The 14,698-nt window shown below is 34.0% G+C and overlaps 3 protein-coding genes across 3 annotated transcripts; all 3 read left to right on the top strand.

Moving 5' to 3' along the window:
- The first annotated feature begins 5,492 nt into the window (after nt 1–5,492).
- Nucleotides 5,493–8,526, top strand: LOC102618831 (uncharacterized). Its single transcript, XM_006485001.4, has 4 exons — nt 5,493–5,913; nt 6,008–6,266; nt 6,359–6,553; nt 7,683–8,526. The coding sequence occupies exons 1-4, from the start codon at nt 5,819–5,821 to the stop codon at nt 8,076–8,078; spliced, it is 945 nt and encodes a 314-aa protein (XP_006485064.1). The 5' UTR covers nt 5,493–5,818; the 3' UTR covers nt 8,079–8,526.
- Nucleotides 8,527–10,393: 1,867 nt separating this feature from the next.
- LOC102619131 (succinate dehydrogenase assembly factor 2, mitochondrial) lies at nt 10,394–12,339 on the top strand. Its single transcript, XM_006485002.4, has 4 exons — nt 10,394–10,537; nt 10,680–10,893; nt 11,791–11,859; nt 11,942–12,339. Exons 1-4 carry the CDS (start codon nt 10,419–10,421, stop codon nt 12,086–12,088), a joined length of 549 nt encoding a protein of 182 aa, XP_006485065.1. The 5' UTR covers nt 10,394–10,418; the 3' UTR covers nt 12,089–12,339.
- Nucleotides 12,340–12,483: 144 nt separating this feature from the next.
- On the top strand, nt 12,484–13,616 carry LOC102619421 (uncharacterized protein At4g14100-like). Its single transcript, XM_006485003.4, has 2 exons — nt 12,484–12,973; nt 13,211–13,616. The coding sequence occupies exons 1-2, from the start codon at nt 12,496–12,498 to the stop codon at nt 13,381–13,383; spliced, it is 651 nt and encodes a 216-aa protein (XP_006485066.1). The 5' UTR covers nt 12,484–12,495; the 3' UTR covers nt 13,384–13,616.
- Nucleotides 13,617–14,698: the final 1,082 nt, after the last annotated feature.

The raw sequence follows: 14,698 nt of genomic DNA, 5'->3' as shown, positions 1-14,698 counted from the left end.
ATTTAATTCAACTAATCTTATCATGCCACATCAGTTTGTATAAAAGTTTGTGGCTGTATCATTATTTTTTTTTTTTTAATTTTTTTGTCGCGTCAGTAGAGTATGTACTGTTGCTTCTAGAAAAGCTAAATGTTGAAGAAATTGAAAGTTGGAGCATCGACATAAATGTGATGGTCAAGAAAAGCAATAATGACAAAATAGCCATATCAGCTTGATTGTTCTTCCATTTATCTTATGTCGCTACTTAGTAAAGCGTTCTGGCTACGGCAAGAAAAATTGGATAATGGAATGATGATTCTTGATTGTTCTTCCGTTTATCTTATGCGAGGTCGTTCTTTACCCGCTCCCCCATTTAGAAAAAAAAAATTCAAAAAAATTCATTAGATAGAAGGAGACCTATTAATGCATGTCCCCATATATGGACCGTACTTAAATATTCATCGGATGGGACATGTTGATATGGACCGTACTTAAACTTCATTGGTTTATCCAATTGTCCAGCTCCAGCATTGAATTAAATGTAAATTTGGTCTATATGTTTGCTGTAGACTTTTTATTAATTCTTTGCACTGTTATTTATTGAATAAAGTGAAGGCAGCTGGAAAAGTAATTTAACTTACAGTTGCCTAAAAATGAATTTCCTAAAAGAATAACTCGTTTGCAACTAAAGGGGTGCTATTAGAATTTTGGAAGGGTGTTAAAAATTTAACGTCCAAGAGTCAGCCCATGCTCAATCTTTCTGATTGAAGCCCGGGTCTGGGAGATTGGGACTCTCCAAGCGGGCCAACACATATACAGCCCGGCCTTAGAACACCCTAAAATAGGCTAGATCGAGCTTTGGCTCTTTTTCACCAACCCTACATGTTTGTACTCTGTGCTGTTAATTGATTTGAAATTACATGGGCAAGGGTGGCGCTATTGGCACACCTCTAGTGTCCAATTTAAAACCCCCATTACATACAAGTTCATCACTTCATAAGATTACATAAAATGATAAATGTATTCTCATTTCATCATTCAACTCCCTTCTTTGACAAATAAGAATTTACCGTAGACTATGCAGTTATTACATGTGAATCCAGCTATGTTGGAACCCTTCCAAAGGTAAAGCATTCTTTCATAACCACACGATTAAAATTATAACGTATTTTTCATTATTTATTATTTTGCGTGTGCGGCTATAATTTGTGTTTTAACTTAGAGTAACTCCAAAGTATTCATGACCTTATTTAAATGTGAAAAAGGAAAAAAAGAAACAGATTTTGATTCCACAAAATCACGTAAAGACAAGAGGTGGATTTACAAAGGAGAAATGAAGGGGGTGATGTGAAATCACTTCCACAAACAACGACAATTAAAGCACAAAATATGAACTTTGATACTGTAAAAAAGATTTAATGTTGTGGAGGCTTCAAAAGGCATGGTATCCAGCAGAAAACTGATAGATTTTTTCAAAGCTAATGATTTTTATTGTTCTCTCCGATTTGCCTCCTTCCCCATCCGAATTAATTTAGAAAAATAAAATGATTACAAAAAGAAATTCGGCAACATTCTACTTTTAATTTCTTTCGTATTGCTATTATGGTCAGTAATGAAACTTTCAAGTTTACTTAAAAAAGCCAAAAAAAAAAGAAAAAAAAATCAAGAGTACCGATCAATTGCATCATTCTCATTGAATCTTTTTTTTTTTTTTTTGGTAATTATAGTATTATGGTCATCAAGTCCAATTTGTTCATCACCGTAAAAAAGAGTTGACCCCGGGGGGGGGGGGGGGGGGGGGAGCAAGATGTGAAGAGAAAGAAGGGGGTGTAAACTCAATAAGAAATAAAGGTTATTTTTGGAACTAAAACTGTGCCATAAGAGTTTTATAATTTTCAAATAATTATAATGGGATAGATAAAGAAAAGGGGTTTCAAAAGATATTTAAAGGTGCCAATAGTAAAACTCTATAAGTAAATTTCATCTTCCCATTATTCATTGACAGCCTGTATTAGGGATGGCAAATTGCGGGTTTGGGCCGGGCTTTTCAAAGCCCAGGCCCAAGCTCACATTAGTTAAACGATGTCCAGGCCCTTCAAAAGCCCGTCCAACTCGGGTCGGGCTTAGACGGGCCTGGACCGGGCTCAGGCTTTTTAAATTAATTATAAAATATTTTTTAAATTAATAAAAATATTTAAATTAAAGATAATAATATAATATATAAATAGAATAATAGTCAAATACATTAAATATTAGCAATACAACCTAATAAAATAACAAATACTAATATAAAAAATTAAACTAATTTAATATTTTGATTTTTTTCTTTTTTATTTAAATTAAATTGATTTTTTATTCATAAATTTAGAAAGCATGGGCCAAGTCCGGGCTTTTTTGCTAAGCCCTTGTCCCAGCCCAACATATGCGGGCTTTATAATTTTTAGGCCCATATCCAGGCCCACCCCCTGCGAGCCGGGATTTAGGCCCGCGGGCCTGGGCTGGGCTTGGCCGGGCCTGGGTCGGCCCGAGCTTTTTTGCCACCCCTAGCCTGTATAGTGCCTCCTTCATTGTATATTTACACTAAGCCCCCATGTCATTACTCTTGAATCTTGATGCCAAAGTTAGTTGATTGTCCACTTACGCCATTGCGCTCTAACCCACCCTCATAACAAAAGTTGAGAGTGTCTGTGTCTTTGAGTTCCAACAGCTAAGTAAGAACTCTGCTTTCTATAATTGCGCAAATGTAAGTATTCTCACTTTAGACAAATTTTATAATACATCGGAACTAATACAATCAATTAATGTATGTATGACATATATTTTTAGATTTAAAACAACTATTATTTGTATGATGGTTTTTTACATTACACACACATATATCATAACATAATTTATTTGTTGTATAACTGATATGACACTTTTGATGTATTCTAAAATTTGAGAAATTCTACAATATATCTAAGGTACCATGTCAATCATATAACAAATAAATAATGTCATGACATGTGTGTATTTATTTTAAAAAACTATCATATAAGTGATGATTGTATTAAATTTAATTACATATGTCATGCATGCATTTATTGGTCGTAATACATCTGAGTTATTATAGAATTTCTCTTAAAATTTCTTCTCTCCTCTAGCATGTTGAGATAATATATTGATTAATTAAGATCTATGATTTAATAAGCTTGGTAGACCTTAAAATGTGATTCTCAAGAATAAAATACCCTGTGATTCCTAACATTTAAAATTAAAGAAATTGCAAGTCCTAACTATAAAATTCTATAAATCTTGCACACTAAGGCATCGTAGTGAGATGGTGCGTCCACACAAGTTTACACTTCATATTAATAACAAGTGATAACTGTGTGGAAAGTTTACGGGAAATTTACAAAAATGGCCATTAAAATTTTGCGTTTTTCAACTTTAACCCCCCAAAGTTTTTTCTATCATAACTAGCCAAATACCCTATATTTGGACTACATTACCCTTGTCACTTTCATCAAATTTACAAAGGCATGCCACTTTTTCAATTCCAGCAAAAGTAAATACAAATTTTCCTCAACAACTTAACAAACCTTCATCACTCTCAACAAACTTCATCATTCTCGATAAATCAATTGCATAATCGAATATATAATTATCAATGTGAGAGCTTCTTAAAATTAGTTTATGCTCTTATACAATGTAAACCTTTAATCTATTAATTTTATCAACTAAATTCGAAATTAAAGTGGGTTTTGTTGTAAATATTGTTATTTTTCATTTATAAAACAATGTGATTTGTTAAAGTACTTAGTTTGAGTTGAAAAATGAAGAAAAACCATTGAAAACACAGAAGAATCGGGCAAAAAACGAAGTTCAGAACAAGTGAGACATGCAAGTGGGACAGGTGCATGTCTCACATAAACGCATTGCATTTATGTGCGACAGGCACCTGTCCCACTGCCTGCCGCACATAAACTCACGGATTTTATGGAGTACATGATTTTGAATTTGATTTGTCTCGTCGTAAGCTTCGAAACGGTATATTATACGCCTAAAACGGACATATATAGCTCAAGTTATGGCTTTCGAAACATAAATGAAATTTGGTGAGACAGGCAAGTGGGATAGGTGCTGCGTTTATGTGGGACAGGCACCTGTCCCACTGCCTACCGCACATAAACCCACGGATTTTATAGAGTACATGATTTTGGATTTGATTTGTCTCGTCGTAAGCTTCGAAACGGTATATTATACGCCTAAAACGGACATATATAGCTCAAGTTATGGCTTTCGAAACATAAATGAAATTTGGTGAGATAGGCAAGTGGGATATGTGCTGCGTTTATGTGCGACAGGCACCTGTCCCACTGCCTGCCGCACATAAACCCACGGATTTTATAGAGTACATGATTTTGGATTTGATTTGTCTCGTCGTAAGCTTCGAAACAGTATATTATACGCCTAAAAAGGACATATATAGCTCAAGTTATGGCTTTCGAAACATATATGAAATTTAGTGAGACATGCAAGTGGGACAGGTGCATGTCTCACTAAATTTCATATATGTTTCGAAAGCCATAACTTGAGCTATATATGTCCTTTTTAGGCGTATAATATACTGTTTCGAAGCTTACGACGAGACAAATCAAATCCAAAATCATGTACTCTATAAAATCCGTGGGTTTATGTGCGGCAGGCAGTGGGACAGGTGCCTGTCGCACATAAACGCAGCACATATCCCACTTGCCTGTCTCACCAAATTTCATTTATGTTTCGAAAGCCATAACTTGAGCTATATATGTCCGTTTTAGGCGTATAATATACCGTTTCGAAGCTTACGACGAGACAAATCAAATCCAAAATCATGTACTCCATAAAATCTGTGAGTTTATGTGCGGCAGGCAGTGAGACAGGTGCCTGTCGCACATAAATGCAGTGCGTTTATGTGAGACATGCACCTGTCCCACTTGCATGTCTCACTTGTTCTGAACTTCATTTTTTGCCCGATTCTTCTTTGTTTTCAATGGTTTTTCTTCATTTTTCAACTCAAACTAAGTACTTTAACAAATCACATTGTTTTATAAATGAAAAACAACAATATTTACAACAAAACCCACTTTAATTTCGAATTTAGTTGATAAAATTAATAGATTAAAGGTTTACATTGTATAAGAGCATAAACTAATTTTAAGAAACTCTCACATTGATAATTATATATTTGATTATGCAATTGATTTATCGAGAATGATGAAGTTTGTTGAGAGTGATGAAGGTTTGTTAAGTTGTTGAGGAAAATCCGTATTTACTTTTGTTGGAATTAAAAAAGTGGCATGCCTTTGTAAATTTGATAAAAGTGACGAGGGTAATGTAGTCCAAATATAGGGTATTTGGCTAATTATGATAGAAAAAACTTTGGGGGGTTAAAGTTAAAAAACGCAAAATTTTTATGGTCATTTTTATAAATTTCCCAAAGTTTACACAAGCTACAAACAAATTAGAAAATGTTTTGATAATATAATTAGAAAATGCCAAATGACCCGCAAAAACACGTCGCGCAAAAACAAAAGAAGAATGATAGCAACAGCATCCCACTTTGGAGAGGCTACAAAGGCGGGAGTGAAACTGAAATCCCCAAGAATGGCGAAATTTGACCTAAATTAAAGATCGAACCACTTAACCAACAACGTGTCAAAGGCTCTACTATCCCCTATTGAGCCGGGAGCCTGCTCCAATTATCTTACCCAAAACCAGAGTTCAGTTTTTTTCCCCTTCTTTTTCTTTTTCTTTTCTTCTTTCTCGCTCGATCCTCCAAAGTTTTTTTTTTACCCAAGAAAAAAAAAAAAGAAAAATGACTGGAAAACATGAAAAAGCAAAGGAAAGAAGAGAAAAGAGACTCCAAGAAATTTCCCTCCTCCGCACCATTCCCTATTCCGATCACCAGAGGTGCGTGCCCATTTCAACATTTTTATTTTTGTAACTAAAATTTGAAATATTGTTTAATTTCCTCTAATGGGTGTGTTTGAAAATTTTGTAATAGATGGTGGTCCCCGGAAACTATTGCGGTGGTGACTGGTGCTAACAGGGGAATTGGGTTTGAGATGGCTAGGCAACTCGCTGCGCAGGGTTTGACTGTTATATTGACGTCGAGAGACACTAGTGTTGGCCTCGAGGCTGCTAAGGTCTTGCAAGAAGGAGGCTTGAATGTGGATGTTCATCAACTTGATGTCTTAGACTCGTCATCAATCCAAGAGTTTTGTGATTGGATCCGTGAAAGATATGGTGGCATTGATATTCTGGTTAGTGTTAACTTGCCCGTAACGCCATCTTCAATTCAATTATATTAAATGAACTCGCTTATGTTGAAATGAATATGTCATTTTGGTTTTAGGTTAATAATGCAGGTGTCAATTACAATCTTGGTTCTGATAATTCTGTTGAATTTGCCAAAGAAGTTATTCAAACCAATTATTATGGCACCAAAGCTATGATTAAAGCTATGATCCCGTTAATGCGACCTTCTGCTGCTGGTGCTCGTATTGTTAGTGTGAGCTCTCGGCTCGGTAGACTAAATGGCAGGCGTAACGTGAGTAATCTCTCTTATTTCCCTCTCTCCTATTGTATTTTGCATTTCTGAACCAGAGCTGTGAATTTTTCCAGAGGGCCAACCTCACAGTAATAAACATAAAAGAGAATTTGATAAAAGATAAATTAATAAAAAAAAAAACTAAATCATTCATTCATTATTTATTTTCCCATTTCAAAGCTAGTACGAATCTCTTTATTTTTTATTTGACCATATTGTGATTCATTATCGATTGTTAATTTGATTTCAAATTGAATTCTTTACAGTATCATAGTTAATAATGCACTATCTCTGGTAGCAATGCAATTGATAAAGTCAAAGGTAATGTGACAAGCACTATGGATATATTGTAAAATTATTGTGTAATGCATCCCAAATATTAGTTGCAATATGCACACTAGTGTTAAATATATGACGGAGCATGCATAATTTAAGCTTACCGTGTATATAGATCGTTTGAGAAGGGGACAACTAGGAAACAGAAATCCATAATTGTAGGAGAAACTATGGTTCAGTATGAAGTAAAATATTTAGAATCCCATAAGGGCCAATAGCCCCTTGTTGTCCCTGCATAGCTTGTCCATGCTACTGAATCTCTGTATCATTTTGTTTATTTTCTCCAAGGAAGATGGCTACTCTGCATCTGTAACTTTTATGGCATGATTTCAAGTTCTTTAACACTTCTTTTGGGTCTAGTTCTGTTTGCTTTGTTAGAAAACTTGCAGCGCTTCAGGCGTCAGCAATGCTTTGTAGATAATGGTGCATGCAATTGCAGGGTTTGCCATGGGCTATTCTTTAAACTGTTTTCAGTTCAAGCATTGCCAAGTGGTTAATGGTAGATGCCACTGTTTCTTCTAAAATATATATATAATCAACTAACTACTTAAATTTAAAAGATGGTAGATGCCCACTTGGTTCCACATAGACTCCAACCTGTTTTTGTTTGGAAACTTGCCATCAAGGAAGACAAGTGGCGGACTTGGACCGCTTTTGCTGCAATTTTAAACGGGAAAACAGTTATTGTTCTTATCATTTAACTTGATATAGTATTTTCATATCTCTACTGGTTAGACATTTGCCACTCATTCTTCAATCTACACTGAGGGCTAATTTAGGTTCATTCATACAGAGACTCAGGGACTTAACATTGAGAGAGCAACTAGGTGATTTGGACGATCTCTCTGAGGAAGTAATTGATAGGACTGTTAATACTTTTCTACAACAAGTTGAAGATGGCACTTGGCAATCTGGTGGATGGCCTCAAACATATACCGATTACTCAATGTCAAAACTTGCAGTTAATGCTTATACAAGACTAATGGGGAAGATACTCTCTGACCGCCCTGATGGTGAGAAGATTTACATCAACTGCTTCTGCCCAGGCTGGGTGAAGACTGCTATGACTGGTTGGGCTGGTAATATTTCAGCTGAGGACGGTGCTGACACGGGTGTATGGCTTGCTCTGCTTCCAGACCAGGCAATAACAGGAAAATTTTTTGGCGAGAGACGTGAGATAAGCTTTTGAGGCAACTGGGCTAAAGACTATTGGAGATGAGAACTAGTCCACAAAAAGCAACAGCAAAATTAGAGTTTCTGCAAACTGCCTTATTTAATGAAGATATTGTTTCGTGGATTATTGGTGTTAGGATGGAGACAAAGTGATGGGTGCATGTTTTTGTTTGAACCTCTACGGAATGGTACTTCAAGCGCTAAATGCAGAAGTATGTAGAGTATCAGATTCTTTGCAATTCCTCAAAATGAAATATATGTTTACGGCATTCTTCATGCTTGCAATTCTCCTCTCTGACTAAAACAGTTATAACTTGGGTAGATTACATTGTGAGGGCCTCCTCCTAATTTAATTTGTCTTTCATGTTCTTATTTAGGCTAATGTATCACATCAAAATCTTTTCTTATTGTTTTTTAAGAGTTTTGCTGATCTTTTGAAGCACGAAGCACGAGCGTTTCCTAAATATGATTTTGATGTTTTTTTTTTTGCTTCCATGGATGCCACATGCCTATGTTTTGGCTTTGGTGTATTGCTGAGTTTTCTAGGTGGTGAGATTGATCGATGATAAATACAGGGGAAACATATATACTTTGCATATGATTGAAAATATTTTTTTTCTTTACTTTACGAATAAGGAGCATGACAAAGTGCCAACATGTATTAGACAGAAAATTTACCAATGACTCTAGTTGGGAAGAGTATTTCTTTCAACTTTAGTCCAAATTGCTTGACGGTGAACAAATTTGTACTAAATTTAGTCTTCCATTGAACCCTCAGGAGCCAGTTGAAGGAAGTTTGTTAGCTTCTCGAAAATCATCGGGACTCCATAACTATAAAACAATTTATACTGAATTAATAGCAAAGCTTTCGAGTCAGACAGAGAATTGAGAAAATAAAGGTTGTCCGCAAGACTGAAAAGCAAATAAAGATGGCTAGGTTTGTGTCAAAATTCAAAATAATGTCTTGCTACATGATGCCTCAAAATCAAAGCAAAGCTTATCTTACAAACAATTTAACAAACATTCAATGCATATAAATCATTGATTTTGATATTTCTTAAATCCAATGAATGAAAACAATTTTAACGTAAAATGAGGTACATGTGTAATAGTAATTTACAGAAAATTTCTTTTTTAATCACAAATTTACTTATTTTTTTTAAATAAGTCCCTATTGATTTTGCATAATTAAACGGTTTTGTCGCCCATCTCTTCTACATATATTTTTAAAACTTTATAAAGCGTTTACTAGATTTTTATAAAGATCTAAATGATTATTATAATCATAAAGATCTACAAATTTTGAATATATTTGTACACCTGTATTTATAATTTCTTGTCTTTGTTGAGATATAGACTAGATTTTTCTTCTAACACACACACACATTCAATCTATTTTCCCATCCTAGTACATATCATCAATGTTGTCACATATATTTTGTAATCTAAATTTAGTATCTTGAATTATAAGAGATATTACATGAGATAAATATCTTATGAATCTAATGAATTGTTAGAAACATGGTACAATGAATAAATTACTAGAACCTCTAATAATTTCATAAAATATAGAAACTAATAAATTACCACCTTCTATCTATATGCAAAAATGATTTTACTATGGAAGATTTCAACCATTTGATCTGATCAATGATTCAGACATGTGGAGAAATAATCAATTAAATTGAATATCACTATATTATTAAATAAATTAAGAAACCCAAATTTATCTATAAATGATATAAAAAGTGTAAAGAAAATATTAGAAATTAATAATTTCAATGAAGAAAATATAAAATAAATTAAAAAAGTTAAGAGATTAACTGAGTAAAGAATTTAATAAAGTTAAACAACTAATAAAAGAATTCAAGATTGAAGATCATGATATATTAAAATAGTAGATCATTAATAAAATGAATAAAAACTCAATAGATATAAGATTAAATAGATTAGAGATTCAATTAAATAAAATAGAATGAATTATTGAGCAATTTGGTACTAAATTTACTATAAATATAAATAAAAAACTTAAAAAAAAAATTAAACTTCTAGTAGTACTATTGCCTGGCTGCAGCCTGGGTTTAAAGTGAAACTTAAAAACTTATTGACGTTTCTAATAATTATTATCTTTTCGAAGGATTTAAAATTTTTTAAATGTAACATAAGTTTCGCCCAAAATCAAATGGCAATTAGCATGCCAATTGCTAACTCCAAAAAAGTACCGAACAACCAGTGCCATGTGGATAAAAAGGGGCCACGGTCCAACAAATTGGTTTCTTTATATACGGTACATGCTTGCTTGCGAGTATGTTATTTCTGAAAATTTTATTTTTCTCAGAGACCATTCAACAAGAACATGGCGAGCTTACGAAGAGCAGTGATTAACGTCCACCGTATTCTCAGATCCTCCGCAGTAGCCAATCGCAGCTCGATTGCGTCTGCTTCTCCAGCGGCTTCCTTTGAAACCCTTCTCAGGTAAACCCCTCTCCACCTGTCATCTTTTCTTTTCTTTTTCTTGTAATATTTGCTCTTTTTTCCCCTTTTTTTGTTTTTTCTTTATATTTGCAATGCAATTGATATCTGATGGTGATGATGATCTCTGTTCCAATCGTTTTAGGCCTCAATACAGGTGGGTTTCAAATACTACTCAATCTTTAGACATTGATTTGTCCAACGAGGAGAAGAAAAAGCGTCTGTTTAACAGGCTATTGTATAGGAGTAAGCAGAGAGGGTTTCTGGAGCTGGATTTGGTTCTTGGTAAATGGGTCGAAGAACATATTCATTCCATGGATAAAAATGGGATTAAAGCTCTTGTTGATGTCCTTAATTTGGTAATCACCTTTTACTTTTTTTCCCCCTCTTTTCATGAGACAATTATATGTTAATTTCTTCACTATAGACTTTTCGTATGCACGGAATGATTTAGAAATCAGTTTAGACAAATCAAGTTAAGTGTATTTTGATGCTTTTCATTCTCTAGCCCTTTTTTATTTGATCTTTTGATCATTTGATAATCTTCTGAATGGAATGACTATATTCATTTGTGCTAAATTGAGAATAAATTTATTATGCTCTGTTTAGCTTTCAATGGAGGTGATAACTTTGTCCCTGCCTGCCATTTTAATTAGTCGTGGCTGAAAGATGTGGAATTCTTTACATGGTTGCTTAGCTTTTTAGTGGAGGTTCGACTGTAAAGAAGTTTTGTCAGACAGGTTACATGTTATCAATTATGAATTGCCTATACTATTGTTGATTTGGTTTTGTTGCGGTGGTGGTACTGCTGAGTTTTAAGCCGTAGTTGGGTTTTGATAACTAAGAAACTCTTTATTAACTTGATCATTTCAATATGTATTTCTACTAATAATAAAGAGTTCCTATTAGTTTTGAAAAATTCTATTTGATAAGCTAGGAATTAAGTGAACATTAATACCAGGATGAATTGCACTGCTTTTCTTATCCATGTTGAAATTGACTGCATAAGATATTTTCTATATTTTATGGAGGAATAATAGGATCATCCACTAAGCTGCTTCATTTCTTTTGATTTAAACTGTTAAATTTAAAGCCAACATTTTCAAATTTTGTTTCATTTTTGCTCCATTGTAATAGTTATTAGTCAAGTTGGGAAGAGTTTCTGATTCCATTGGAAAAAGTAGTCGATTCAAGTAGACGAGGTAGCCAGCAGAGTCATCTACTTTTTGTTTAAATATATTTTTTCTGTTTTGCAGGAAAACCCAGATCTGTGGAAGTGGCTGACTGGCCAGGAGCAACCACCTGAGGCAGTGAAAACAAATCCTGTGAGACGCTATCTAAAATAATTTACAAGTTTTGCCCCATTTTCCTTGAAAATACCGTCTCATGTGTTTTTGCTTGCAATAGGTGTTTTCTGCCTTGCACAACAAGGTCATGAACAACCTCAACAGCTACGCTTCCCCTGAGACACGGTCAGAGCCTGGGCAGCCCTGGGTAAGAGGATGGGATGATTTCAAGAAAGGCCGTGACAGCCCACTGTCTGGGAATCAGTGACTTCTACACTATCATTAAAGCTGCAAGGTCTTGAAGAACTTGGTTGTTCTATAATAAGTGAATATTGTATTTTCTAGTAATTATTGTCTGTTTTCGCCCCTAGTTATCAAACACAAATAACAAACTGGATTTGTTGAAATCGATAGAGATGGGGCTGGCCTGCTCGACTGTGTAACAAAACTAATAAAACATAGTGAGATTGTGAGAAAACTGGCTCTCAAAGTCCCTGTTATATATTTGATTTTGCTCTCTCTCGCATTTTGAAAGTAATGTCAAACGTGGTTGGTGAAACTAGGAATATAGGAAAAGAATGAGGCAAAAATATAAATATCCAAAAGTTTTGGATTTCATAAAAGCTCAACCCCAGATTCCTCCTCATCCTCAAATTGTCTCTCATTCAATCAACAATGGCCCCAACAGTCAAACCCAAATCCTTGTTTCTTCTTCACCTAGCCATATCCTTCCAAATCTTTTTAATTACATCAAAATCAACAGACGCAGCTCCAGTTCCAGCTCCATGGCCGCCTCAATTCCACGCAATCTTGTTCATGAACAACAGCGGAACCCTTCAGAAAGTGGACCTCTGGTACGACTGGCCCAACGGCCGCAACATCAACATAATCCAGAACCAGCTCGGCAAGCTCACGTATGATCTTGAATGGGACAACGGCACCTCTTACATTTACACTCTGGACGCCAACAAGGAATGCAGAGTCTTGCATTTCCCCGTCGGCATCCTCCGCCCCAGTTGGCTCGACGGCGCCGAGTATCTTGGCCAGAAGTACGTGGACAAGTTTCTTTGTAATGTGTGGACCAAAGTTGATTTCATTTGGTACTACGAAGATGTCGTCACTAAGAGACCTGTTCATTGGGTCTTCTGCACAGGTAAAATAAATAAATTAGATAATTTTTAATTAGTTACTACAAATCCATTCAGAAATATACCGCGATTAACTCGAAAATCTGCTCCCACTAATAGTTGGGAAAATGATGTTCGAGTCCCCTCTGCAGACTCGCTGAGGCCTTAATGGCTAGTAATTTGAAAATTTGAACAATGCCCATTTGAAGTTTTGATTGCAGCACGAGTTTTGTTTATGAAAAATGGTGGGAATTCAAATGCAGGGTACACAGCTGATGTGATAACATTTAAAGTGGGAGCAGTTCTCGAGGATCCCAAATGGCAGGCTCCTGTTTATTGTTTTGGGAATGAGGGGGAGGAAAGGCCGTTGCTGAATTCTGTGGTTACTGATTCTTCTTCTGGGAAATTGATTAGAGAGGTTTTCTCTGCTTTCTAGCTCCTCTCTATGAGGGTGTGATTGTAATTATTATCCATCTTCATCTGTTGCTTCATCTTCATTTTCTCTCAGTTTTTAATAAATTTTATGAGTTTTAACTTCTAAGCAGTGGCTACTAGTTTTTACCAAAAGGAATTTGGTTTAAAAGCTATGACTCACTCACTAAATATTGTATTGTGGTGATTGGTGACCAGCTGACGATTTGTGATGATTAATTAATTATTGACTAAGTAGATTTGAAGTAGCATCATTCAATTGATTACCACACTCTCTCCTCATATTCATCATTTGAGTAGTAGTGGTATTCAACCCCCATTTTCTTTTATCTCACAACACCTCACTTTCATTTATACCTCATTTATTTTTAAAATTATCATTTTTATCTCATAAGACCTCATTTTACTAACATCGTTCTCTCTTTTTCTGTCAAAAATATCAGATTTGTGTCGATGCTCTTACCTCTTAGATGCAAGTTTATCATTTTTTGTAGAAGCTGATAATATGTTATAAGTATATATGAGTAAAAGGGTTGTTTTGACAAATAAAAATTAAAAAAAAAAAATTCAAGAATCTGAGATTGTGTTCTACTGCTCGCCAATAGCTATGCCCTCCATCGAATGAATGGAATGTTTCGTTTCTGAAAAAATTGACTCTTAAGATATACAAGAATCAGTACATGGTTGCTGGGTTTAAATGGAATATAAATACAAACACAAGTTCTATCCTTTGTTGTAATTTCAAGATTAGTGAGATAAAATGAGGTGAGTAATATCACTATTTTTTAGGTAGTGTTTATATTTTACATTGGAGTGAGAATTCTGAGAGTAAGAATTCTGATATTGAGAGTGTGGAGTAGAAGTTAATTATTTGCTTATACCGGAATGAGAGTATGAAGTTAAAATAAGAATCTAATTTATATATTTATTTTGTCTTAGATTGGGAGTAAATAGTTTTAAATTACAGTTTTATTCTTATTTAAACAATTATAGTTTTTAATTATAAAATTATTTAAAAAATATATTTGAAAAATAAAATATTTATTTTATTATATTTGTAAGTAAATAATAATTATTAATATTCTTAATTATGTAAATCATAATTTTTTATTAATTTTAAATATGTAAATTAAAAATTATTGATCAGAGAGCAACGCAAATGAAATAACATTATTAATAATATAGTATAAAATTAATGTTTTCTTAAAATAAATTCTTTATTATTAATATTAAATAAATATAGTTCTATTATTTTAAATAAATATAATATTATTATTTTAAGTGATTTTAACTTAAAATTAACGTAAATTATTATTTTT

Source organism: Citrus sinensis, chromosome 4 (genome assembly GCF_022201045.2).
Source record: "Citrus sinensis cultivar Valencia sweet orange chromosome 4, DVS_A1.0, whole genome shotgun sequence".
In the NCBI taxonomy this organism is placed as follows: Eukaryota; Viridiplantae; Streptophyta; class Magnoliopsida; order Sapindales; family Rutaceae; genus Citrus; species Citrus sinensis.
This window is presented reverse-complemented; position numbering and strand designations above follow the sequence as displayed.